The 27,914-nt window shown below is 46.9% G+C and overlaps 1 protein-coding gene across 4 annotated transcripts in view; it reads right to left on the reverse strand.

Moving 5' to 3' along the window:
* Window positions 1–27,914, reverse strand: part of LOC144610957 (casein kinase I-like) — a 229,582-nt gene that overhangs the window by 70,106 nt on the left and 131,562 nt on the right. For all 4 annotated transcript variants that reach the window (XM_078429994.1, XM_078429993.1, XM_078429990.1 and 1 more), the window contains exons 5-6: window positions 20,298–20,449; window positions 2,475–2,709 (exon numbers count right to left, since the gene is read on the reverse strand). In XM_078429994.1, coding sequence (XP_078286120.1) covers window positions 2,475–2,709; window positions 20,298–20,449 — 387 coding nt within the window. The remainder of the gene's footprint in view (window positions 1–2,474; window positions 2,710–20,297; window positions 20,450–27,914) is intronic.

Here is a 27,914-nt window from a genome sequence, read left to right on the forward strand (position 1 = left end):
GAATATGTGGCAGAGAATTCCACAGATTCACAACTCTCTGGGTGAATAAGTTTTTCCTCGTCTCAGTCCTAAATGGCCGATCCCTTATTCTTAAACTGTGACCCCTGGTTCTGGACTCCCCCAACATGGGGAACATTTTTCCTGCATCTAACCTGTCCAGTCCCTTCAGAATTTTATATGTTTCTACAAGATCCCCTCTCATCCTAAATTCCTGTGAATATAAGCCCAGTTGATCCGTTTATACATTAACTAAAAAGCAGAGGGAGGCCGGAGGATGTGTTAGACGTTTAAACTGCAGGGAGCACTAAAGAGCAATTGGCCTGGTGAGCACTGAACCCTGAAAAGTCCACTCAAGGTCTGACAAAACAACACTGCCGCCGAGGAAAACAAGGACGGTACAAAACCTACGAGCTAGATTTGACCAGAATCGGCAAGGGGTAGGCCATTTAGAACGGAGATGAGGAAGAACTTTTTCAGTCAGAGAGTGGTGCAGGTGTGGAATTCTCTGCCTCAGAAGGCAGTGGAGGCCAGTTCGTTGGATGCTTTCAAGAGAGAGCTGGATAGAGCTCTTAAGGATAGCGGAGTGAGGGGGTATGGGGAGAAGGCAGGAACGGGGTACTGATTGAGAGTGATCAGCCATGATCGCATTGAATGGCGGTGCTGGCTCGAAGGGCTGAATGGCCTACTCCTGCACCTATTGTCTATTGTCTATTGTCTATTGGCAACGATGAATAAAGGAGGTGCTGTCTGCTTGGGAAGAAGGTAAAATTGTTTTACCTAAAACACAAAATGCTGGAGTAACACAAAATGCTGCCTGTGGATCAGGCAGCATCTCTGGAGGTCATGGATAAGCAACATTTCAGTCAGTAACCTTCTTCAGACTACGAGAAGTGTCTGTTTTCAATTAATTTTGGGGAGGGTAATGGAAGAAGTCATCGTATAGCAGGACAGGCTAGTAGATGCCGGAAGATTGTTCCCGATGTTGGAGAAGTCCAGAACAAGGGGTCACAGTTTAAGGATAAGGGGGAAGTCTTTTAAGACCGAGATGAGAACGTTTTTTTCCACACAGAGAGTGGTGAATCTGTGGAATTCTCTGCCACAGAAGGTAGTTGAGGCCGGTTCATTGGCTATATTTAAGAGGGAGTTAGATGTGGCCCTTGTGGCTAAAGGGATCAGGGCGTATGGAGAGAAGGCAGGTACGGGATACTGAGTTGGATGATCAGCCATGATCATATTGAATGGCGGTGCGTACAGGCTCGAAGGGCCGAATGGCCTACTCCTGCACCTATTTTCTATGTTTCTATGACACCTTTGATCATTTGGACCAACCATTTCCAGCAGCACATCTAGTTTTATCTCTGCTACTGTTCACCAGAAACAAAGACCACAGGAAAACAAACACTAGTGGCAAATAATTTAAAGTAATTGCATCCAATAGGCCATAACAAGGGTCACTTACAGAAAATCTGAATAGGTAAGTTTTGTGTTTTGCAATAAACATGTTCAAAACCCATCACAAGAATTTACATGGGTGGAATCTCTAAAAGATTTTGTTTGGTTTAGTTCGAGATACAGCGTGGAAACAGGCCTCTCGGCTCACCGGGTCTGTACCAACCAGCGATCCCCGCACACTAACACTATCCGACACACACCAGGGGCAATTTACAGTCATACCAAGCCAATTAACCTCCAAACCTGTAAGTCTTTGGAGTGTGGCAAGAAACCGGAGATTCCGAAGAAAACCCACGCAGGTCACGGGGAGAACGTACAAACTCCATACGGTTAGCACCCGTAGTCAGGATCGAACCCGGGTCTCTGGTGCTGCAAGGCAGCAACTCTAAACCGATCTCCCGGTGGCCGAGCACTTCAACTCCCCCTCCCATTCCCAGTCTGACCTTTCATGGGCCTCCTCCAGTGCCATGTATGAACATCGACTTCTCCAACTTTAGATAGTTCCTCTGTCCCTCTCTTCCCCTCCTCCTTCCCAGATCTCCCTCTATCTTCCTGTCTCCACCTATATCCTTCCTTTGTCCCGCCCCCCGACATCAGTCTGAAGAAGGGTCTCGACCCGAAACGTAGCCCATTCCTTCTCTCCTGAGATGCAGCCTGACCTGCTGAGTTACTCCAGCATTTTGTGAATAAATACCTTCGATTTGTACCAGCATCTGCAGTTATTTTCTTATACTACCGCTACGCCCCTTGGTTTCTTGTTTTTTTCCCCAATTATTCATTACAAAACACTCAAACAATCCAATTTCAATTAAGATGGGTTAGATTAGATAAGCACTCTTTGTCATTAATTAAATTGCTGCATTAATTATTTAACCTTTAAAGATTACATTTTAGTTTCATATCCTATCTATCTTTTTCGTCTATTTACTCCACATCCAGTGAAGTGTTTAATATATCAAGTGATTAAGACAATACTCCACAGTGCAAACATCAGAAGAACCAGATAAGGCTACGTTACCAACCTTTTCCCAGATGTGTGTTGATAGACATATATCTTGCTGTCCCAGTCAAGCTCTTGTGCTCCCTGTATGGGATGTGCTTTTTGGTATCAGGATCAATATACTCCTTGGCTAAACCAAAGTCTATTATATGGATTATGTGATCCTTTTTATTGCCTTGCCTTCCAATGAGAAAGTTTTCTGGCTTGACGTCTCTGTAGATTAAGCTCTTTGAGTGGACGTACTCCATTCTGTTCAGCTGAAGAGAGAAATCAGACGTGTTAACAACGAGGAACAATGCCACATTTGTTTTATTTTTTGCCCGTTCCAGCTCTCCTTTAGACTCAACAGGAAGTTAGACACAAAATGCTGGAGTAACTCAGCGGGTCAGGCAGCATCACTGGATTTTTTTAGATTTTTAGATTTAGAGATACAGCGCGGAAACAGGCCCTTTCGGCCCACCGGGTCCGCGCCGCCCAGCGATCCCCGCACATTAACACTATCCTACACACACTAGGGACAATTTTTTACATTTGCCCAGCCAATTAACCTACATACCTGTACGTCTTTGGAGTGTGGGAGGAAACCGAAGATCTCGGAGAAAACCCACGCAGGTCACGGGGGGAACGTACAAACTCCGTGCAGACGGCGCTCCTAGTCAGGATCGAACCTGAGTCTCCGGCGCTGCATTCGCTGTAAGGCAGCAACTCTACCGCTGCGCCACCATGCCGCCCCAGAAAAGGAAGAGGTGACATTTCAGGCTGAGACCCTTCTTCAGACAACGATTCAGGAGCGAGGGAAACCAGAGGTATGAAAAGCGGTGGTGCATCGCGGGCCGGACCTCGTGGGTAAGAAATTCTCTGGTCAACGGAGCCCGCGGCTGGGGCCTGGGTCGATGGAGCTTGCGGCTAGGGGCCGGGTCAAGGGAGCCCGGCTGGGGCTGGGTCGATGGAGCCCGTGGCTGGGGCCTGGGTCGATGGAGCCCGCGGCTGGGGCCTGGGTCGATGCAGCCCGCGACTGGGGCCTGCGTCGATGGAGCCCGCGACTGGGGCCTGGTTGATGGAGCCCGCGACTGGGGCCTGGGTCGATGAAGCCCGCGACTGGGGCCTGGGTCGATGGAGCCCGCGACTGGGGCCTGCGTCGATGGAGCCCGCGACTGGGGACTGGGTCTGTGGAGCCCGTGACTGGGGCCTGGGTCGATGGAGCCCATGACTGGGGCCTGGGTCGATGGAGCCCGTGACTGGGGCCTGGGTCTGTGAAGCCCGTGACTGGGGCCTGGGTCGATGGAGCCCGTGACTGGGGCCTGGGTCGATGGAGCCCGTGACTGGAGCTCGGGTCGATGGAGCCCGTGACTGGGGCCTGGGGGATGGAGCCCGTGGCTGGGGCCTGGGTCGATGGAGCCCCCGGCTGGGGCCCGGGTCGATGGAGCCCGTGACTGGGGCCTGGGTTGACGGAGCCCGTGACTGGGGCCTGGGTCGATGGAGCCCGTGACTGGGGCCTGGGTCGATGGAGCCCGTGACTGGGGCCTGGGTTGATGGAGCCCCCGGCTGGGGCCCGGGTCGATGGAGCCCGTGACTGGGGCCTGGGTTGACGGAGCCCGTGACTGGGGCCTGGGTCGATGGAGCCCCCGGCTGGGACCCGGGTCGATGGAGCCCGTCACTGGGGCCTGGGTCGATGGAGCCCGTGACTGGGGCCTGGGTCGATGGAGCCCGTGACTGGGGCCCGGGGAGGACCCGACAGCATTAGTGGAGAGGTTAGTGTGGCGGTCGCTGATGGTACCGACCGATGGATGAGAAGGGACCACGTGGAATGGAGGGAGGGGGAAGGAACAAAGGAGGACCTGGCGTGGGGGGGACCTGGCGAGGGGGGACCTGGCGTGGGGGGGACCTGGCGTTGGGGGGACCTGGCGAGGGGGGACCTGGCGTGGGGTGGACCTGGCGTGGGGGGGACCTGGCGTTGGGGGGACCTGGCGTGGGGGGGATGTAGCGTGGGGGGGACCTGGCGTGGGAGAGGGGGGAGAAGAACAAAAGGAGAACTGGCATGGGGGAGGAATCAGTAACTTTGTAAGCGCCCTTTTGGCCGACTATTTGAACACTTTGGCAAGTGATGCAAGCAAAGACTTTCACTGTGACTTGTCATAACGCATTCTAATCTATTCTCCTGTGGCCGAGCCAGTTATCTTAGTTCCTGTTTTGGGAGCAGTACATAAGTTGGCCATCACACTTACATCATTATTTTTACTGAAGCACCTTGACTCTTCTCAAAGCTGTATAAAGAGCTATATTAATTCTCCTTGTATCTACTCTGTCAGAACCAGGGAGACGGAATGTCACGATTTTGAAGCTTAAAATCCATGATCGATAAAATGCAACGCTTCAGCGTTCATTCTAGTGTCATGCCACGCAAGTTTTTAATGCTTCCATAATCGATAAAATGCAACAAAGTGTTCAAACCTATGTAATAATTGCTTTCTAAGTCAGTTTAACAGGGCATTGCCTATGCAATGAAAGAGCATGTCAGACTTTATAGTTAGATCAAGTCAAGTCAAGCCAAGTCAAGTCAAGTTTATTTGTCACATACACAAACACGATGTGCAGTGAAATGAAAGTGGCAATGCCTGCGGATTGTGCAAAAAAAATTAGTTACAGCATATAAATAAAGTTAATACAGAGAAGACAAAATTTAGTCCCTGGAGTTATAATAGTTAACTGTCCTGATGGCCTGTGGGAAGAAACTCCGTCTCATCCTCTCCGTTTTCACAGCGTGACAGCGGAGGCGTTTGCCTGACCGTAGCAGCTGGAACAGTCCGTTGCTGGGGTGGCAGGGGTCCCTCATAATGTTGCTTGCTCTCGATCTGCACCTCCTGATGTATAGGTCCTGCAGGGGGACGTGTGTAGTTCCCATGGTGCGTTCTGCCGAACGCACTACTCTCTGCAGGGCCATCCTGTCCTGGGCAGAGCTGTTCCAAAACCAGACTGTGATGTTGCCGGACAGGATGCTCTCTACAGCCCCAGAGTAGAAGCAATGAAGGATCCTCAGAGACATCAGTGTTCGATACATCACAGTGTTCACTACAACAACATTGCTGTGTGCAATAACTAGAAATAGTGGTGGCAACGAGCACCACGTGAAGCTAAAAGTGCACTAAGGGAACGGGTGCCCAATGGTCAGCACAAAGAGGTAGAACGAAGGGTCTGTTTATGTGCCGTGTGCCTCTGTGACTAAGGTTTTACCTGAGCACATCGCACGCACGTTTAGTTCACGGATAAAATGTGAAAACACCCCCTTCAGCCCGCTGAGTCTGCACTGACCAACAATCACCCCTTACAATAGTTCTATCCTACACACTGGGGACACTTTACAGAAGCCAATTAACCTATAAACCCACACGTCTTTGGAATATGGAAGGAAACCGGAGCACCCAGAGAAAACCCACACGATCACAGGGAGGATATGCAAACTCTGTACACACGCCACCCTGATTACCAAACAAAATTATGCCCAGAGATTATAGAAACTGGTGTTATTAATTCTTTAATTAAAAGAGGGAAAAATAATGAGATCTTATTCTTTAATGAGTTGGATCAAAGTTATTCCAGTAAACTCCATTGTTACAGAACAGCAGAGTATTCTTATGATCCTTGCCCACCGGAGAAACAGGTCCAACTGTGGCTCAAAGGAATTGGACAAAGAGACATTCGTTGTTTGAACTGGTGGCTATCTCTACAAATTGTCCAGGAGAAGAATATCACACTAGCTAACTCAATTGTGCCCAAATAGGTCACTTTTTACTTGAGGAAGAAAATTCAAATGGAAGATTATGATCCAAGGTAGGATCTAGATTTTTAGATTTAGATTTAGAGATACAGCGCAGAAACAGGCCCTTCGGCCCACCTAGTCCGCGCCACCCAGCAATCCCCGCACATTAACACTATCCTACACACACTAGGGACAATTTTTACATTTACCCTGTCAATTAACCTACAAACGTGTACGTCTTTGGAGTGTGGGAGGAAACCGAAGATCTCGGAGAAAACCCACGCAGGTCACGGGGAGAACGTACAAACTCCGTACAGACGGCGCCCGTAGTCGGGATCAAACCCGGGTCTCTGGCGCTGCATTCGCTGTAAGGCGGCAACTCTACCGCTGCGCCACCGTGACGCCCACTGCATCTACGGTCGATACAACGTCTGAAAGAGGGTGTCAAGGCTTTGACGTATTCTGATGACAGGCCAACACACTGAGACGTTAATCCTCTTCCTAAGTGGATGATGCTGAGACTTTGAGCTTATAGGATTTTCAGCCTTTCTTTCAGGTTTATAACAGCAACAGTATTTTGCTTCTGTATTTCTGACGGTAACGGCTAGGTTTCAAACTGAACCTCAATAAAACTAATCTCACTTGTGTTCATGACACAGAGATTATAAACAAATGCCTCCATTCATCTTGACTTGAAAAGGATGCTAAGGAAGGATTTGCACAGATGCTTAATTGAATGAATAAGAACTGGAACGACTAATCATTGTGCTGTCAAGGACATCATCACAGATTATCCCACCGTGTTTCAATCTGTCAAGTTTTCACTACCATCTAAATGAGAAGAAATTCATCTCCTGCTTGCCATAGAGATTATTGCTTGAAATAAATTCAGAAACCAGGTTCAAACAGAAGCTGTGAAGAAAAGAAAACGTCAGAGAGAACAGATCAATATTCGAAGCCAGCAGGATGCAAGATAATAAGACCCATAATTGAATTGTATATCGAGAATCTTGACTGCACATTCCAATTTGGCATTTTATACAATAAAAGTCTGCAGGTTCCAATAATATATTGTCTTGCCCTTGCTGGCAATCAACAAGCACTCTCCCAAGTACTTAATACTGAAGTTTGCAGGAGAAGTTAGACGGTATCAACACACCAGGGAATTTTTATCTTGATATTGGTTCCAACTAATTTACGAATGTTTCTGCAAACCCCATTGATGAGTTGTATATCAGTGACAGGAGCCGACCTTGCTCTGGAATCTCAATACTCCCACTTAAGTTTTCTTCCTCAAGCAATAAAATTAGTTCAACAAGGTCAGTTCTAGGCTTGACGGGAGGAAGTTCTTCACCCAGAGAATAAATCAAAAGGGTTATTGAATCATGCAACGAATGCTGGCCAGTTGAACAGTGGGCCTTTTTTCTGGGCGTGTTAAGAGACCACTTAACGTGGCAACGTTTTGATCACCTAAGATGGTTCGAAAAAGATTGCCTCAAATTTTCTTTTTCATTTCGAGATCAAAGTGCTGAGGCTTTGACAAGAAGGGCTTGGGTGAGGAGGCAAACCTGCAACGATGGTAGGGCAAGGCAAGACCTTTTCTGGGAGTGCAAGTTCACAGTTCCCAGTACATCGCTAAGTTAGTGAAGAAGCCATTTTGGCACGCTTGCCTTTAAAGTCGAGGCATTGAGTGTGAGAGTTGGGATATCATGTTGCAGATGTACAAATCAATGGTTAGGCTGCATCTGAAGTATAGTAACAATTTTTGATCACTATGTACTGTAGGAAATGTATGGTCACATTAGAAAGAGTTCAGTAGAGATTCACCAGGATGACGTCTGGAATGGAAGCCTTTATTTTCAAAGGCGGATTGAATAAGGTGGGGTAGACACAAAATGCTGGAGTAACTCAGCGGGTCAGGCGGCATCTCGGGAAAGAAGGAATGGGTGACGTTTTGGGTCAAGACCCTTCTTCACACTGAGCTGGGTTTGTTCCCACTGGAACACGGGAGGGTGAATGAGTCAGGCCAAAGGGCCTGTTTCTTTGCTGTACAACTCTACGGTGGCCGTTGTATAGCACAAGCAGCCAGAGGTGGTGGTATGGGCAGTTACAATTACGACCTTTAAAAGGCATTTTGACAGATACTTGAATGGGAAAGGAAGAAAGGGATACAGGACAAATGCAGGGAAATGGGATTACCTTAGATAGTATCGAAGAATCTTAGATACCTTAGATTCTACCTTAGAAGTTGGGCCAAAGGGCCATTCTGTGCTCAATAGGCCTGGGGTTTCTCTGTACACTCACTCCAACCTCCAGCCCAGGTTACATCGCTTGGAATACACTGGCAACCTGAGCTTTAGTATCACTTCTATGTGCGCTAGTAGGTTTAACAGATCATTTCTGGTCCATTATGATTTGTGCATTTGATGCAACAGATGAAGTCACAAGAATCTGCTCACAAAGTGAAGCAAGTTTAAAAATTCAAACGTTCAGTGAGATTAGTTTTGAGATAGAGCGTAGAAACAGGCCCTTCGGCCCAGCGAGTCCGCGCCGACCAACGATTCCCGCATATTCCCCCATTCCCAGTCTGACCTTTCTGTCACGGGCCTCCTCCAGTGCCATAGTGAGGCCCACCGGAAATTGGAGGAACAGCACCTCATATTTCGCCTGGGCAGCTTGCAGCCCAGTGGTATGAACATCGACTTCTCCAACTTTAGATAGTCCCTCTGTCCCTCTCTTCCCCTCCTCCTTCCCAGATCTCCCTCTATCTTCCTGTCTCCACCTATATCCTTCCTTTGTCCCGCCCCCCCTGATATCAGTCTGAAGAAGGGTCTCGACCCGAAACGTCACCCATTCCTTCTCTCCTGAGATGCTGCCTGACCCGCTGAGTTACTCCAACATTTTGTGAATAAATACCTTCGATTTGTACCAGCATCTGCAGTTATTTTCTCACATTAACACTATCCTTCACACACGAGGGACAATTTACAATTTTACCGAGCCAATTAACCTACGTCTTTGGAGTGTGGGAGGAAACCTGAGCCCCCGGGGAAAACCCACACGGGTCACGGGGAGAACGTACAAGCTCCGTACACACGGCACTTGTAGACAGGATCAAACCCGGGTCTCTGGCATTGTACGGCCGCAACTCTACCGCTGTGCCAGTGTGCTGTAGGAATAGTCCAAATGTGTCCACGACTTGTAACAATCATTTACAGTTCCATGCAGTTACAGAAAAAGGAATAAAACCTAAGCCGACTGTTATGCCTTTAGTTCAAACAGTCGACTTGGAAAACTATTATCCCAAGAACGTGGTAAAAGTCGTTTCACACACTTCCTCGTAGATACTCCAAATTTTGTATATCCAATCAAATACTTTCTTACGAACAGACCAGTAGAGTATTGCCATACCACCGATCTTTGATTAGCAAGTGTACAGAATTAGTTATTGAGCCCGCATGCAAGAGGCGCCATATTTTGGCGTCATTAGCAAAGTGCACGCTCCAGTTCTTTTACGAGAGATGCCTGTTCCAGGCAAGTCCCAGTGTGTTGTGGGCCTGCAGCCATTCTTGGTCTTTCACCTCACCCGCCCACCTTTGCCTCCCACAGCCTACACGAGGGTGTGATAGGCCAGACCCTGGTTCCCTCTCCACTCGTAGCAAGCTGACACTGTGCAAATGAGTCCATTGAATCTAGCTTATGAGGAAACCAAGATTACTGGAAATGATTATGGTATTTATTTGGGCAAATTTTCACATGTATTAAGTAGACCTAACAAACAGGCTGCAAACATTCATTAACACCTGCCCCAGGAGAATACTAAACATCTGGAGGAGAGACAAAGTAAGCAATGTGGACCTGTGGAAAAGAACAGGCCAGGATCCCATTGACATACAAATTCGAAGGAGAAAATGGAGTTGGATTGCACACACCCTCAGAGAACCTGCCACAAACATCACCCGGCAAGGCCTGAAATGGAACCCCCAAGGAAAAAAGAAAAGAGGTCGCCCCAGGAACAGCTGAAGAAGGTGTCCAGGCAGAAATGTCTGGGAGTGGACTCAAATGGGGAGATCTCGAAAGAACCGCCAACAACCGAGTGAGGCGGAGGACATTTGTCAATGGCCTGTGCTCCCTAGAGGAGCCAAGGGCTTAAGAAGTAAGAAGTAAGAAGATTAAGTAGACATCCGTCCGAAGAGAGTTTCCGACCCAAAACATGGTCTTTGTTCTCCAGAGATGCTGCCTGATTCACTGAGTTACTCCAGAAGTTTGTGTTTTTCCCTTGTATTATCTTTAACAACATTGTTAATCTCAAAATAATATAGAATTATAGAAAAACATCTACAATACACTGTTAGTAATATTTAGAGCTAAATTTAAAATAAGATGTCCAGAGTGTTCCACGCCAAACAAATGTATCTTCTGAGATGAGGAAAAACTTTTTCAGTCAGAGAGTTGTAAATCTGTGGAATTCTCTGCCTCAGAAGGCAGTGGAGGCCAATTCTCTGAATGCATTCAAGAGAGAGCTAGATAGAGCTCTTAAAGATAGCGGAGTCAGGGGGTATGGGGAGAAGGCAGGAACGGGGTGCTGATTGAGAATGGTCAGCCATGATCACATTGAATGGCGGTGCTGGCTCGAAGGGCCGAATGGCCTCCTCCTGCAACTATTGTCTATTCCCATGTAGCAAACGGAAATGTCAACGTTGATCTAAGTACTAATATAGATTGTCCCAAAAGAACACCACCCTTGATATCGTGGTTGCTATCAATGCCAGTGTGGTGGTGACCGTCACTAGTTGCAGAAGCAATGAAAACAATTATTTCACATTTGTAACACAGGCTGGTCTAAAAGCAAGTCCTTCACTCCAGGAACGTACTCAATTCTTCACCCAAAAGTGATGATTACAGAAACACTTGGCTTGGTGTTGTCACAGATGTTCCCAAGTTCAAATTTCGCAGACTCAAATAAAGCAATAGCAGCTATTTATGCACTCTACTGTCTAAGATTAAAATCCTTCTCTCAGTAAATAGCGACGGTATTCCTGTATCAGAATTAACCACTGCTTAACTCTTATTGATTTTCACTTAACACAATGCAAATCCTTTACCCTTTTTGGGGCTTTTGACACTTTGGCCTAACCGGTATTGACTATAAACACTCCTTAATTAAGTTAATTAAACCTCATCTACATGTCTAGTTGCAAAGGAATCCAAAAGCGGCACGGTGGCGCAGCGGTAGAGTTGCTGCCTTACAGCGAATGCAGCGCCGGAGACTCAGGTTCGATCCTGACTACGGGCGCCGTCTGTACGGAGTTTGTACGTTCTCCCCGTGACCTGCGTGGGTTTTCTCCGAGATCTTCGGTTTCCTCCCACACTCCAAAGACGTACAGGTATGTAGGTTAATTGGCTGGGTAAAATGTTTTAAAAAATTGTCCCTAGTGTGTGTAGGATAGTGTTAATGTGCGGGGATCGCTGGGCGGGCCGAAGGGCCTGTTTCCGCGCTGTATCTCTAAATCTAAAATCTAAATCTAAATCTTATCTTTCAATTGCAGATATATATTTCCTCTTTGTAGTTAATAATGGGATAGCTTGGATGCAAGATATCAATAGACAATAGACAATAGGTGCAGGAGTAGGCCATTCAGCCCTTCGTGCCAGCACCGCCATTCAATGCGATCATGGCTGATCACTCTCAATCAGTACCCCGTTCCTGCCTTCTCCCCATACCCCCTCACTCCGCTATCCTTAAGAGCTCTATCCAGCTCTCTCTTGAAAGCATCCAACGAACTGGCCTCCACTGCCTTCTGAGGCAGAGAATTCCACACCTTCACCACTCTCTGACTGAAAAAGTTCTTCATCATCTCCGTTCTAAATGGCCTACCCCTTATTCTTAAACTGTGGCCCCTTGTTCTGGACTCCCCCAACATTGAGAACATGTTTCCTGCCTCTAATGTGTCCAATCCCCTAATTATCTTATACGTTTCAATAAGATCCCTCCTCATGCTTCTAAATTCCAGTGTATACAAGCCTAATTGCTCCAGCCTTTCAACATACGACAGTCCCGCCATTCCGGGAATCAACCTAGTGAACCTACGCTGCACGCCCTCAATAGCAAGAATATCCTTCCTCAAATTTGGAGACCAAAACTGCACACAGTACTCCAGGTGCGGTCTCACCAGGGCCCGGTACAACTGTAGAAGGACCTCTTTGCTCCTATACTCAACTCCTCTTGTTACGAAGGCCAACATTCCATTGGCTTTCTTCACTGCCTGCTGTACCTGCATGCTTCCTTTCAGTGACTGATGCACTAGGACACCCAGATCTCGTTGAACATCCCCTCTTCCTAACTTGACACCATTCAGATAATAATCTGCCTTTCTATTCTTACTTCCAAAGTGAATAACCTCACACTTATCTACATTAAACTGCATCTGCCATGTATCCGCCCACTCACACAACCTGTCCAAGTCACCCTGCAGCCTTATTGCATCTTCCTCACAATTTACACTACCCCCCAGCTTAGTATCATCTGCAAATTTGCTAATGGTACTTTTAATCCCTTCATCCAAGTCATTAATGTATATTGTACCCATTTATCCCCACTCTTTGCTTTCTGTCTGTCATCCAATTTTCTATCCATGTCAGTACCCTACCCCCAATACCATGTGCTCTAATTTTGCCCACTAATCTCCTATGTGGGACCTTGTCGAAGGCTTTCTGAAAGTCGAGGTACACCACATCCACTGACTCTCCCCTGTCAATTTTCCTAGTTACATCCTCAAAAAATTCCAATAGATTTGTCAAGTATGATTTCCCCTTCGTAAATCCATGCTGACTCGGAATGATCCTGTTACTGCTATCCAAATGCTCAGCAATTTCGTCTTTTATAATTGACTCCAGCATCTTCCCCACCACTGATGTCAGACTAACTGGTCTATAATTACCCGTTTTCTCCCTCCCTCCTTTCTTAAAAAGTGGGATAACATTTGCTATCCTCCAATCCACAGGAACTGATCCTGAATCTATAGAACATTGAAAAATGATCTCCAATGCTTCCACTATTTCTAGAGCCACCTCCTTAAGTACCCTGGGATGCAGACCATCAGGCCCTGGGGATTTATCAGCCTTCAGTCCCATCAGTCTACCCAAAACCATTTCCTGCCTAATGTGGATTTCCTTCAGTTCCTCCATCACCCTAGGTTCTCCGGCCCCTAGAACATTTGGGAGATTGTGTGTATCCTCCTCAGTAAACACAGATCAGAGACCACATCTGTAACTTGCTTCCTTTTCGGTTGGGGACAGATAGGCAGAACTGTTTTGTTCGATAGTGAGACAGGCACAGATGGCACTTCCCTTGCGATCTTCTGTTTAAAATTTCCGAAAGTAAAACTCCTTCATCTCAACAATGTCCACATGCATTGTCGTATGTTATAAGCAGACTTTGTTATGAATCAGTCCGAAGAAGGGTCCCAACCTGAAATGTTGCCCATCCATGTCCTCCAGAGACGCTGCCTGACCCGCTGAAATACTCCAGCACTTTGTGTCCCAACGTTGGAACAATAAAGTAACTCACCCAATAGTGGAAAATAGAACAGGGAAAAATAAAGTCGACACAAAATGCTGGAGTAACTCAGTGGGGCGGGCAGCATCTCTGGAGGGAAGGAATGGGTGACGTCTCAGATCGAGACCCTTCTTCAATGCAGCAAAGGAACGGGCCCATGTCATGCCGATCATGATGTCAAGTTAAACTATTCCTTGTAGGAAAACAAAATCCGCAGATGCTGGTTTAAATCGAAGGTAGACACAAAATGCTTGAGTAACTCAGCGGGTCAGGCAGCATCTCAGGAGAGAAGGAATGGGTGACGTTTCGGGTCGAGACCCTTCTTCAGACTGAATAGATTGTTAAACTATTCTTATCTGCCTGCACGAGATCGATATCCCTGCATATCCGTGTATTATCTTTAACGATATTGTGAATCTCAAAATAATGCAGAATTATGGAAAAATAGCCAAAAATACACTGCCAGTAATATTAACAGCTAAATTTAAAATAGGATGTCTAGAGTGTTCCACATTTATCTTCCCACTAGACCAAGTGGACCCGTTGGGGCCAAACCTCTCCTGCATTGGTGCAGCACCCTCTCCTCTCCCCCTCCCCTCTCCTCCCTCCCCCTTTCCCCTTCCCTCCATCCCCCTCAACCCCCCTTATCCTCCCTCCTCCCCCTAACCTCCCTCCCTAGGAGATAGATTTAAACTTTTAAACGTGAATAACTTAAAAAATATAACACCGATTTCATTGAAACTTCTTCCATTAGCACCAAAGGAACGACGGTGAGTAAGGTGGGCCTAAAATTGTCGCGCTATCGTGTACCGTTTTGGCTGTAGTTCAGGAACAAACAAACAAACAAACAAGAGTTTTAGTATATAGATGTAGCAAGCTGAAATGGCAAAGTTGATCCAAGTAGTAATCTAGATTGTCCCCAAAAAAACACCACCCTATTTAAAAGTGCCAGGGTTCAACACATCACGGACCGGCTTCAGAAAATCCTGGTGAGGGAAGGCGATCAACCTGAAGTCATTGTGCACGTGGGCACGAATGACGTCGGGCGGAAGAGGAAGGAGGTGCTACAGCGGGAGTTTAGAGAGTTGGGAAAAACACTGAGAAGTAGGACGTCGAAGGTGGTTATCTCTGGACTGCTACCGGTACCTCGTGCTGGTGAGGCCAGGAACAGAGAGATAGAGGGTATGAATTTATGGCTGAGGGACTGGTGCAGAGAGCAGGGATTTAGATTTCTGGACCACTGGGATCTCTTCTGGGCTAGGGGTGACTTGTACAAAAGGGACGGGTTGCATCTTAACAGCAGGGGGACAAACATTCTGGCAGGCAGGTTTGCTAGTTTGACACCTGTGGCTTTAAACTAAGTAGTGGGGGGAGGGGTTAACAAATTGTGAATATGAAGATGAGGTAAAAGGGAATACAGGAGATATTGCAAAAGACTCTCGGAAGAATGGGAACAGAAGTTCTAGAGGGGAAAAGAAATTAAGGGCAGGGCCAATTGTGAACGATATGAGAGGGGAGGTAAATACAGAAGTTAAAGTGTTGTACTTAAATGCGCGTAGTATAAAAAATAAAGTGGATGAGCTTGAGGCTCAGTTAGTCATGGGCAAGTATGATGTTGTAGGGATCACTGAGACATGGCTACAAGAGGACCAGGGCTAGGAACTGAATATTCAGGGGTACACAACGTATAGAAAAGACAGACAGGTGGGCAGAGGGGGTGGGGTTGCTCTGATGGTAAGGAATGATATTCATTCCCTTGCAAGGGGTGACATAGAATCAGGAGATGTTGAATCAGTATGGATAGAAATGAGAAATTGTAAGGGTAAAAAGACCCTAATGGGAGTTATCTATAGGCCCCCAAACAGTAGCCTCGACATAGGGTGCAAGTTGAATCAGGAGATAAAATTGGCGTGTCAAAAATGTAATGCTACGGTGGTTATGGGAGATTTCAACATGCAGGTAGACTGGGAAAATCAGGTTGGAAATGGACCCCAGGAAAGAGAGTTTGTAGAGTGCCTTCGAGATGGATTCTTAGAACAGCTTGTACTGGAGCCTACCAGGGAGAAGGCAATTCTGGATTTAGTGTTGTGTAATGATCCTGATCTGATAAGGGGACTAGAGGTAAAAGAGCCATTAGGAGGCAGTGATCACAACATGATAAGTTTTACTCTGCAAATGGAAAGGCAGAAGGGAAAATCGGAAGTGTCGGTATTACAGTATAGCAAAGGGGATTACAGAGGCATGAGGCAGGAGCTGGCCAAAATTGATTGGAAGGAGGCCCTAGCAGGGAAGACGGTAGAACAGCAATGGCAGGTATTCCTGGGAATAATGCAGAGGTTGCAGGATCAATTTATTCCAAAGAGGTGGAAAGACTCTAAAGGGAGTAAGAGACACCTGTGGCTGACGAGGGAAGTCAGGGACAGCATAAAAATTAAGGAGAGGAAGTATAACATAGCAAAGAAGAGTGGGAAGACAGAGGATTGGGACTCTTTTAAAGAGCAACAAAAGTTAACTAAAAAGGCAATACGGGGAGAAAAGATGAGGTACGAGGGTAAACTAGCCAATAATATAAAGGAGGATAGCAAAAGTTTTTTTAGGTACGTGAAGAGGAAAAAAATAGTCAAGGCAAATGTGGGTCCCTTGAAGACAGAAGCAGGGGAATTTATTATGGGGAACAAAGAAATGGCAGACGAGTTAAACCGTTACTTTGGATCTGTCTTCACTGAGAAAAATACACACAATCTCCCAAATGTTCTAGGGGCCGGAGAACCTAGGGTGATGGAGGAACTCCACATTAGGCAGGAAATGGTTTTGGGTAGACTGATGGGACTGAAGGCTGATAAATCCCCAGGGCCTGATGGTCTGCATCCCAGAGTACTTAAGGAGGTGGCTCTAGAAATAGTGGAAGCATTGGAGATCATTTTTCAATGTTCTATAGATTCAGGATCAGTTCCTGTGGATTGGAGGATAGCAAATGTTATCCCACTTTTTAAGAAAGGAGGGAGAGAGAAAACGGGTAATTATAGACCAGTTAGTCTGACATCAGTGGTGGGGAAGATGCTGGAGTCAATTATAAAAGACAAAATTGCTGAGCATTTGGATAGCAGTAACGGGATCATTCCGAGTCAGCATGGATTTACGAAGGGGAAATCATGCTTGACAAATCTACTGGAATTTTTTGAGGATGTAACTAGGAAAATTGACAAGGGAGAGTCAGTGGATGTGGTGTACCTCGACTTTCAGAAAGCCTTCGACAAGGTCCCACATAGGAGATTAGTGGGCAAAATTAGGGCACATGGTATTGGGGGTAGGGTACTGACATGGATAGAAAATTGGTTGACAGACAGAAAGCAAAGAGTGGGGATAAATGGGTCCCTTTCGGAATGGCAGGCAGTGACCAGTGGGGTACCGCAAGGTTCGGTGCTGGGACCCCAGCTATTTACGATATACATTAATGACTTAGACGAAGGGATTAAAAGTACCATTAGCAAATTTGCAGATGATACTAAGTTGGGGGGTAGTGTGAATTGTGAGGAAGATGCAATAAGGCTGCAGGGTGACTTGGACAGGTTGTGTGAGTGGGCGGATACATGGCAGATGCAGTTTAATGTAGATAAGTGTGAGGTTATTCACTTTGGAAGCAAGAATAGAAAGGCAGATTATTATCTGAATGGTGTCAAGTTAGGAGGAGGGGGAGTTCAACGAGATCTGGGTGTCCTAGTGCATCAGTCAATGAAAGGAAGCATGCAGGTACAGCAGGCAGTGAAGAAAGCCAATGGAATGTTGGCCTTCGTAACAAGAGGAGTTGAGTATAGGAGCAAAGAGGTCCTTCTACAGTTGTACCGGGCCCTGGTGAGACCGCACCTGGAGTACTGTGTGCAGTTTTGGTCTCCAAATTTGAGGAAGGATATTCTTGCTATGGAGGGCGTGCAGCGTAGGTTCACTAGGTTAATTCCCGGAATGGCGGGACTGTCTATGTTGAAAGGCTGGAGCGATTGGGCTTGTATACACTGGAATTTAGAAGGATGAGGGGGGATCTTATTGAAACATATAAGATAATTAGGGGATTGGACACAGTAGAGGCAGATAACATGTTCCCAATGTTGGGGGAGTCCAGAACAAGGGGCCACAGTTTAAGAATAAGGGGTAGGCCATTTAGAACGGAGATGAGGAAGAACTTTTTCAGTCAGAGGGTGGTGAAGGTGTGGAATTCTCTGCCTCAGAAGGCAGTGGAGGCAAGTTCGTTGGATGCTTTCAAGAGAGAGCTGGATAGAGCTCTTAAGGATAGCGGAGTTAGGGGGTATGGGAAGAAGGCAGGAACGGGGTACTGATTGAGAGTGATCAGCCATGATCGCATTGAATGGCGGTGCTGGCTCGAAGGGCTGAATGGCCTACTCCTGCACCTATTGTCTATTGTCTATTGTCTAAAATAACTGCAGAAAATAACTGCAGAAAAGTATAAGAAAATAATTGTATGAACATTGACTTCGCCAACTTTAGATAGTTCCTCTGTCCCTCTCTTCCCCTCCCCCTTCCCAGATCTCCCTCTATCTTCCTGTCTCCACCTATATCCTTCCTTTGTCCAGCCCCCCTGACATCAGTCTGAAGAAGGGTCTCGACCCGAAACGTCACCCATTCCTTCTCTCCCGAGATGCTGCCTGACCTGCTGAGTTACTCCAGCATTTTGTGAATAAGTATCTTATTTAAAAGCCTCTTTAACTCCCGTGTTGAATCTGCCTCCGTTTATGCCTCCATCCCCACCCCCTGACAACGCATTCTCGGCACCCACTACCCTCTACGTTACAAATAACTTGTTCCTTTTACCTTGAAGCTAAGCCCTCTTGCCTTTGATATTTCCACGCTGAGAAAAAGGTTCTGACCACTTTCCCTAGTTATGACTCTCATAGTTTTATACACTGCTGTTGGGCCTCTCCAGAACCTCTGGCGTTGCCGAAAATAAAATAGTCCAAGTTTGTCCAAGCTCTCCTTGTAGCTAATACCCCCTAATCCAGGCAGCATTCTGGTAAACCTCTTCTGCAACCTGTCCACATCCTTCCTGCAATGGGGTGACCAGAGTCACAAATGCACGTGTGCAGCAACTGATTTGCCACACTCTCAATAGACAATAGACAATAGACAATAGACAATAGGTGCAGGAGTAGGCCATTCAGCCCTTCGAGCCAGCACCGCCATTCAATTCGATCATGGCTGATCACTCTCAATCAGTACCCCGTTCCTGCCTTCTCCCCATACCCCCTCACTCCGTTATCCTTAAGAGCTCTATCCAGCTCTCTCTTGAAAGCATCCAACGAACTGGCCTCCACTGCTTTCTGAGGCAGAGAATTCCACACCTTCACCACTCTCTGACTGAAAAAGTTCTTCCTCATCTCCGTTCTAAATGGCCTACCCCTTATTCTTAAACTGTGGCCCCTTGTTCTGGACTCCCCCAACATTGGGAACATGTTTCCTGCCTCTAATGTGTCCAATCCCCTAATTATCTTATATGTTTCAATAAGATCCCCCCTCATCCTTCTAAATTCCAATGTATACAATACACTAATATTTCCCCAGTCACCCGCAGCCTGAACCCACATTGAGTTTGTCAGGTCACAAGCAGCCTGCAGTCACTCCACCATCACTTGCCCTGCCCCTGGCCAAGTTACTTTTGCTCAGTCAGCACTGTTTTCTGCTCCCCACCCTCCATGTCAACCTTACCAGCCCCCAGAATGACTCTCAGGAATTGCGATCACCCCAGTGTCTTCACCCCAGGCTTAAACGAGAACCCTGCATTCGCAGCCTCAAGGAAAATAAATCCATGATATTCAAAACACTTCACTTCACAAACTATCTACCTCATTGGAAACCCTTGGACTATCTTTGATTGGACTTAACTGGACTTTATCTTGCACTAAATGTTATGCACGTATTCTCTTTATCACTTATCTGTACACTGTGGTTAGCTCAACTGTAATGATATATTGTCTTTCCGCTGGCTGGTTAGTGCACAACCAAAGCTTTTCACTGTACCTCATACACATAACAATAAACTAAACTAAACAAAACATTACCAGAGATGAAATTTTATATTTAAACCACATTTTGGGCACACGATGGCGCATTGGTAGAGTTATATAAGAAAATAACTGCAGATGCTGGTACTCTCATTGGTAGAGTTACTGCCTTACAGCACCAGAGACCCGGGTTCGATCCCGACTACGGGCGCCGTCTGTACGGAGTTTGTACGTTCTCCCCGTAACCTGCGTGGATTTTCTCCGAGATCTTCAGTTTCCTCCCACACTCCAAAGACGCACAGATTAATTGGCTTGGTATAAATGTAAATTGTTCTGAGACTGTGTAGGATAGTGTTAATGTGCGGGGATCGCTGGTCGGCGCGGACCCGCTGGGCCGAAGGGCCTGTTTCCGCACTGCATCTCTAAACTAAACTGAACTCGATCTAAAATTGAAAGTGTCCAATTCTTGTGTAGCCTGGGAACAAGAGACTCTGCGAGGAAATATTAAATCACACTTACCAGCTGAATGGCAATCATTAACACAGTCTTCAGTGTGAAAGCTCGGTCACATACATCAAAGAGGTCCTCTAGACTTGGTCCGAGCAGCTCCAGTACCATGGCGTTATATTTACTACATGGTCCAAAGTAATAAACCTGAGGCATCCCTTCAGCTGAAAGAAAAAGAGACTGCTTATAAAAAAAAACAATGGACTTCTGCAGGAACCTTACTTCCAAGTGCTCAAAATACCGTTACTTTAAAGAAGTTACAGGAGAAAAATTTATCCCATCGCAAAACCGGCATAAAAAAATTCAGATCTTAACAAACATAGTCAGCACTGTTTTTATACAAACTGAATCAATAATTTTGAGTTTTTTATGTCGGTCGCCTCGGCAGAAGTCGAACTATCTGTCCGTGGGAGAAGTATGGGGGAAGAGAGAAGACATTTTCTTGCCTTCCATCACAGTGAGGGGGTGTCTGGAGGAGTCACTGTGATGGATGTTTGTGTTAAAATTGGGTGTCTTGTGTCTTTTACTCTGTACTGTTGTGGCTGTGTGGCAAATGATTTTCGTTCAATTCATTTTGAATGACGATAAAGGTGATTCAGATTATTCAGATGGTCCAAGTTTGAAATATTCCTGCTAAATAAATGGGGAGGGTCATCTTGCAATAAACTTAGTTTAAGTCAATTAAACTAACAGCAAACATGGTTGAAGCAGGATCAGATGTGCAAGAAAAAACGGTGGAAGATTGAGAATAGAGTCAGAATCATACAGCATGGATACGGGCCCTTCGGCCCAACCCAACCATGCTGGCCAAGGTGCCCCATGTAAACTAGTCCCATTTGCCAGACTGGCCCATATATTCCTCGAAACCTTTCCTATCCACGCACCTATCCAAGTATCTTTAGATGTTGTTATTGTACCTGCCTCAAACACTTTCATATGCAGTTTATTCTATGTACCAATCATCTGAGTGAAAATGTTGCCCCTCGAGATCTTATTAAATATTGCCTAATCTTAATTTTTTTAAACTTATGTCCTCTGGTTCTTGAATCCCTACCGAATAAATGATTACGTGCATTCACCATAAGATAGACACAAAATACTGGAGTAACAGCGGGTCGGGCAGCATCTCTGGAGAAAAGAAATAGGTGAGGTTTTGTGTCGGAACCCATCTTCAGACAGTCAGACGAAGGCCTCGACTCGAAACGTCACCTATTCCTTTTCTTCAGAGATTCTGCCTGACCCGCTGTTACTCCAGCATTTTGTCTGTCCTTGGTATAAACCAGCATCTGCAGTCCCTTCCTATACACGTGCTTTCACCCTATCTGTTTCCCTCGTGGGTTTATACACCTCCACAAAATCACCCTTCAACCTCCTGCACTCGAAGGAAAAGCTCCAAGTCTGCCCAACCTATCCCTTCAGCTCAGGCCCCCGTGTCAAGTGTCAAGAGTGTTTTATTGTCACATGCCCCAGATAGAAGAATGCAATTCTTACTTGCAGCAGCACAACAGAATATGTGAACACAGTACACTGCAAACAATATGATAAACGAGAGAGAGAAAAAGTTCAGTATAGAAACATAGAAAATAGGTGCAGGAGTAGGCCATTCGGCCCTTCGAGCCTGCACCGCCATTCAATATGATCATGGCTGATCATCCAGCTCAGTAACCTGTACCTGCCTTCTCTCCATACCCGCTGATCCCTTTAGCCACAAAGGCCACATCTAACTCCCTCTTAAATATAGCCAATGAACTGGCCTCAACTACCTTCTGTGGCAGAGAATTCCACAGACTCACCACTCTCTGTGTGAAGAAGTGTTTTCTCATCTCGGTCCTAAAAGACTTCCCCCTTATCCTTAAGCTGTGACCGCTGGTTCTGGACTTCCCCAACATCGGGAACAATCTTCCCGCATCTAGCCTCTCCAACCCCTTAAGAATTTTATATGTTTCAATAAGATCCCCCCTCAGTCTTCTAAATTCCAGCGAGTACAAGCCTAGTCTATCCAGTCTTTCTTCATATGAAAGTCCTGCCATCCCAGGGATCAATCTGGTGAACCTTCTCTGTACTCCCTCTAAGGCTAGAATGTCTTATATATATATATCTTATGTATATATACACACGTACTCACAAAAGCACACACACACAAACACAGTATGTGTGCGTATATACATACTGAACAATTATTGCACTATTATTGTTTGTTTTTGTGTGTAGGTATGTGTGTGTGTGTGTAAGTAAATATAAATATATTTACTTACACACACACACATACCTAACACAAAAACAAACAAGAATAGTGCAATAATAGTCTGTGATGTTCAGGGCTTATTTGATGTTGTAGTGTTTAATAGCCGAATGGCTGTGAGGAGGAAGCTGTTCCTGAACCTGGTCGTTACAGTTTTCAGGCTCCTGTACCTTCTTCCCGATGGCAGGGGTGAAGTGAGAGCGGGGCCTGGGTCTCTAATGACGCTGGCTGCCTTTTTGAGGCAGCGACTCCGGTAAATCCCTTCAATGGCGGGGAGATCAGAGCCGGAGTGGACTGTGTGGTGTTCACTCCTTCGCTCCTGGGCATTGGCATCCAGGGCTCGAGGGCCTTTAGTGGAGGGTAGAGTTCAACACAACATGGAGGCCATTCAATGAGGATGCCACTGGTTGAAGCACTGGACACCAACAGAGACAGAACGAGTCAAACAGCTTCCTGTGTTGTAAATCCTCAATGATTCTATAAGAAAATAACTGCAGATGCTGGTACAAATCGAAGGTATTTATTCACAAAATGCTGGAGTAACTCAGCAGGTCAGGCAGCATCTCAGGAGAGAAGGAATGGGTGATGTTTCGAGTCGAGACCCTTCTTCAGACTGATGTCAGGGGGGCGGGACAAAGGAAGGATATAGGTGGAGACAGGAAGATAGAGGGAGATCTGGGAAGGGGGAGGGGAAGAGAGGAACAGAGGAACTATCTAAAGTTGGAGAAGTCGATGTTCATACCACTGGGCTGCAAGCTGCCCAGGCGAAATATGAGGTGCTGTTCCTCCAATTTGCGGTGGACCTCACTATGGCACTGGAGGAGGCCCATGACAGAAAGGTCAGACTGGGAATGGGAGGGGGAGTTGAAGTGCTCAGCCACCGGGAGATCAGTTTGGCCAACGCGGACCGAGCGCAGGTGTTGAGCGAAGCGATCGCCGAGCCTGCGTTTGGTTTCGCCGAGCCAACGCGGACCGAGCGCAGGTGTTGCGCGAAGTTCTATGATGCTGGAATCAGATGGTGGACCCAGCTTGAATTATCACCGCAGACAAACAAATGCTTTCAAGTTATTTTACCAGTCAACTATTTAGTAATTCAGGAAGATTTTAATTCTATCCAATTTATCCATTTTGAGAAGCTCAGTGTTTGTGAAGCACACATTGGCACATGCGGAATGTGCTAAAGTTTGAATACATTTGGGGGGGGGGGGAGAAACGTATCCTATTCACCCCGTTTCCCTTTCTCAGCGTGCCTTGCATTCCTGAGGCTGCAATGGCAGGTGAGAGAGACCCAGCTCAGCCGTGCAAGGTCTAAACCTAAAGCATGTCGGGATTGACACTGGGGTTGGCAGTAACATCGACACTTGCGGTGGGAGAACTTGCGTGATATATTTTATTTACAAAATGGTAACAAAGTGCAGAACTGCACGGGGTGCTGTTCCCCATGGCCAGGGAAGGCGTGCATTGATGCGTGCGATCGTGGGCTTGCCCCGACAGCTCAGTCCTGGTCTTCGAAGGAGGCGGTGTGGTGGTCTCGGGCTTCTCCCTGCAGTTCACCCTTGCCTCTAGAATTGGCGTTGGCGATCTCGGGTTAATCCTGGCGGCTCAGCTTTGTGCTTGAAGAGGCGGCGCTGACGGCTTCAGGTTTACCCTGGTAGCTCAGCCTTTTTATGTGCGAGTGTGCGGACCCTCGTGGGCAGGAAGAGCCATTGGCATCTCAGGCTTGCCCCAGCCACTCAGCCCGGCACCACATGGGGGCGCTATCCCTCACCATCAAGGGGGGGGGGGGGGTGTGTGTGTGTGTGTGTGTGTGTGTGTGTGTGTGTGTGTGTGTGTGTGTGTGTGTGTGTGTGTGTGTGTGTGTGTGTGTGTGTGTGTGTGTGTGTGTGTGTGTGTGTGTGTGTGTGTGTGTGTGTGTGTGTGTGTGTGTGTGTGTGTGTGTGTGTGTGTGTGTGTGTGTGTGTGTGTGTGTGTGTGTTGGGGCTGGCGATCTGAGGCTGGTCCCAACTGATACCAATGATGGCTGGGGATTGGCCTCCCCTGCCCAGTCAGCCAGTGACAGGGAACAGAGTGGCATCCAAGGCAGGGGGCGCAGTCAGAAGCTTCCAAAGTCAGTTTGGCCAAAGGTGCCTACTCTGCCTGTCCTCACCAAATATCCATGAACAGTTTTACAGCAGTGGTCCCCAAATGACCATCTTTTACCCAGTATCACCTGACTGTGATAGTCTTCAAAGTAGAGCAAGGTGGTTATTGATGCCGCGTAAGAAGAAACTGCAGATGCTGGTTTAAACCGAAGATAGACACTAAGTCTGAAGAAGGGTCTCGACCCAAAACGTCACCTCTCCTGAGATGCTGCCTGTCCCACTGAGTTACTCCAGCATTTTGCGTCTATCTTTGATGATCGAGCCCATTAGCCACATTTGTACAACAATGTATATTAAACAGTTCCAGTGAACCTTGCAAGCTCACAAGCCCACAAAAGTTCTGGATGTTGTGGGAGTACAGAACCAGGGGTCGTAGTTTACGAATAAGGGGCAGGCCATTTCGGACAGAGATGAGGAAAAAAAAAATTTCACCCAGAAAGTTGTGAATCTGTGGAATTCTCTGCCACAGAAGGCAGTGGAGGCCAATTCACTGGATATTTTCAAGCGAGAGTCAGATATAGCTCTTTGGGTTAACAGAATCAAGGGATATGGGGAGAAGGCAGGAACGGGGTACTGATTTTGGATGATCAGCCATGATCGTATTGAATGGCAGTGCCGGCTCGAAGGGCCGAATGGCCTACTCCTACATCTAATTTCTATGTTTCTAAGCTATCTGATCATCAATTGCTGCCAGAAGCACCATGTCTTCCTGCAGTTTGCAATTAGAGCTATTAGAATCAGCACTGCCTTTATTCACCAGTGAATAGCTGTTATTAGTCATGGCTGAATTTGCTGGGTACACAAGACCAGTCTGGTTTCCATGGCTGGCAGGAAAACAGAATGAAGAATAAGGCAAAGGCCTCATTTAACCCCAATAGGATGTAAATACCATCCATCCTGTGCCGGCCTTAAGAGCAAGTGGAAGGGGAAACATTTACTGTGTGGGAAGGAACTGCAGATGCTGGTTTCAACCGAAGATAGACACAAAAAGCTGGAGTTACTCAGCGGGACAGGCAGCATCTCTGGAGAGAAGGAATGGGGGTGACGTTTCAGGTCGAGACCCTTCTTCAGTCTCCAAAACGTCGCCCATTCCATCTCTCCAGAGACGCTGCCTGTCCCGCTGAGTTACTCCAGCTTTGTGCGTCTATCTTCGGGAAAACATTTACTGATGCATCTAAAGCACGAGAGCGATAGCCAGACTTAGGAACTGGCAATCAAACCGATTGATAAATGCAATCACAAAACATTCCTGCATCTTTCATTGTCGGGTGACTGGGGGTCGAACAACACTAAGTGTCTAACAGGCTGCCAGGAGTTTGTACGTTCTCCCCGTGACCTGTGTGGGTTTTCTCCGAGATCTTCGGTTTCCTCCCACACTCCAAAGACGTACAGGCATGTAGGTTAATTGAGTGGGTAAAATGTAACAAAAATTGTCCCTAGTGGGTGTAGGATAGCGTTAATGTGCGGGGATCGCTGGGCGGCGCGGACCCGGTGGGCCGAAGGGCCTGTTTCCGCGCTGTATCTCTAAATCTAAAAATTGCTTTGAAAATTGAAGCCTTGCTGGAGTGAAAGGAGTGATTAATTCCAAGTGAGGCATAATTTGGAATGAGCCTCTGTTGAAGCGCTGAAGTGCACACGATGGTGGTGACACTGCTGCTGGCTGTGTACACAGGCTGGGACCTGTCAGCACTCTCTCAGCATCCCTGCGCATTCGGGAGTCGTGAAAGCTGACTACTGTACCAGCTGCTGGTGGGCAGTAGCATTTGGCTGATGCCTCCGCTACCAGACAGCTGTGCTTTTGTCGCTTATTAAAAACCTGTACAGTGTGTAACGGGCCAAGACGTCCTGCCCACAGATCGGGCTCTTGCTGCGTCTCTGGGTTGGAAGGAGGCTGGCTGGGTTGCTCTCTGGCCCAGAGATGCCCGCCCGCAATGAGCCGCTGCCAGTCCGTCACTGGGAGCGGTGGATTGCCCAGCCTTTGCTGATACTCCGTGGGCCAGGATCACTCATTGACAGGCAGCCATCCGACCGAGCCAGATCCCGGGATGGAGCTGTGTGTGTCTTCAGTTCAGCCCAGGATTCTGTGGTGGGTGTGGGAGCGACGGCAAGATGGTGAAACAATACAAAGACAGACACAAAATGCTGGAGTAACTCAGCGGGACAGGCAGCACCTCTGGAGAGAAGGAATGGGTGACGTTTCGGGTCGAGACTCGAGTAAAGATGAGGTAGTGGGGGCCTGGAAAACAGTTAGTAAAGACGAGTCTGAAGAAGGGTCTCGACCCAAAAAGTCACCCATTCCCTCTCTCCAGAGATGCTGCCTGTCCCGCTGAGTTACTCCAACATTTTGTGTTTATCTTCGATTTAAAGCAGCATCTGCAGTTCCATCCTACACATGGTGAAACAATACTAGTGATTTGATTTTATGTCACATCTTGAAACCTTATGAAACCTTGGTTTGATTGGTACGGGTGTCATGGGTTATGGGGAGAAGGCAGGGGAATGGGGTTAGGAAGGAGAGATGGATCAGCCATGATTGAATGGAGGAGTAGATTTGATGGGCCGAATGGGCTGCTTCAGCCCCTATCACATATGAACTTATGAACCTTATTTCCACAAGATAATGCAAACTGGCCTATCCACTATTAAATAAATTTAAGACAGACACAAAATCTTCTATCTTCGGTCTATTTTCAGTTTAAACCACCATCAGCAGTTCCTTCCTACACATTAACTAAATTTAGTTCAGTTTAGTTTAGAGATACATGTTGGAAACAGGGCCTTCGGCCAATCGAGTCCATGTCTCCCATTGAACACCCACCCGTTCACACTTCAATGGTATCTATGTCAACATAGTTCTATGTTGTCCCACTTTCTCCACTCTCTCACTACACACGATGGGCAATTTTGGAGAGGCCAATTAACCTACAAACCTGTGGTGTAAGAAAATAACTGCAGATGCTGGTACAAATCGAAGGTATTTATTTCACAAAATGCTGGAGTAACTCAGCAGGTCAGGCAGCATCTCAGGAGAGAAGGAATGGGTGACGTTTCAGGTCGAGACTCTTCTTCAGACTTTCATCTCCAACTGCCGGCGTGACATTAACCAGCTCAAATTCTCCACTCCCCTGACTAACTCTAACCTCTTCCCTCCTGAACGTGCAGCCCTCCACGGACTTAGTCATCAAACCCGCTGACAAGGGAGGTGCTGTGGTAGTCTGGCGTGCTGACCTCTACCGGACCGAGGCC

Source organism: Rhinoraja longicauda, chromosome 38, assembly GCF_053455715.1.
Source record: "Rhinoraja longicauda isolate Sanriku21f chromosome 38, sRhiLon1.1, whole genome shotgun sequence".
In the NCBI taxonomy this organism is placed as follows: Eukaryota; Metazoa; Chordata; class Chondrichthyes; order Rajiformes; family Arhynchobatidae; genus Rhinoraja; species Rhinoraja longicauda.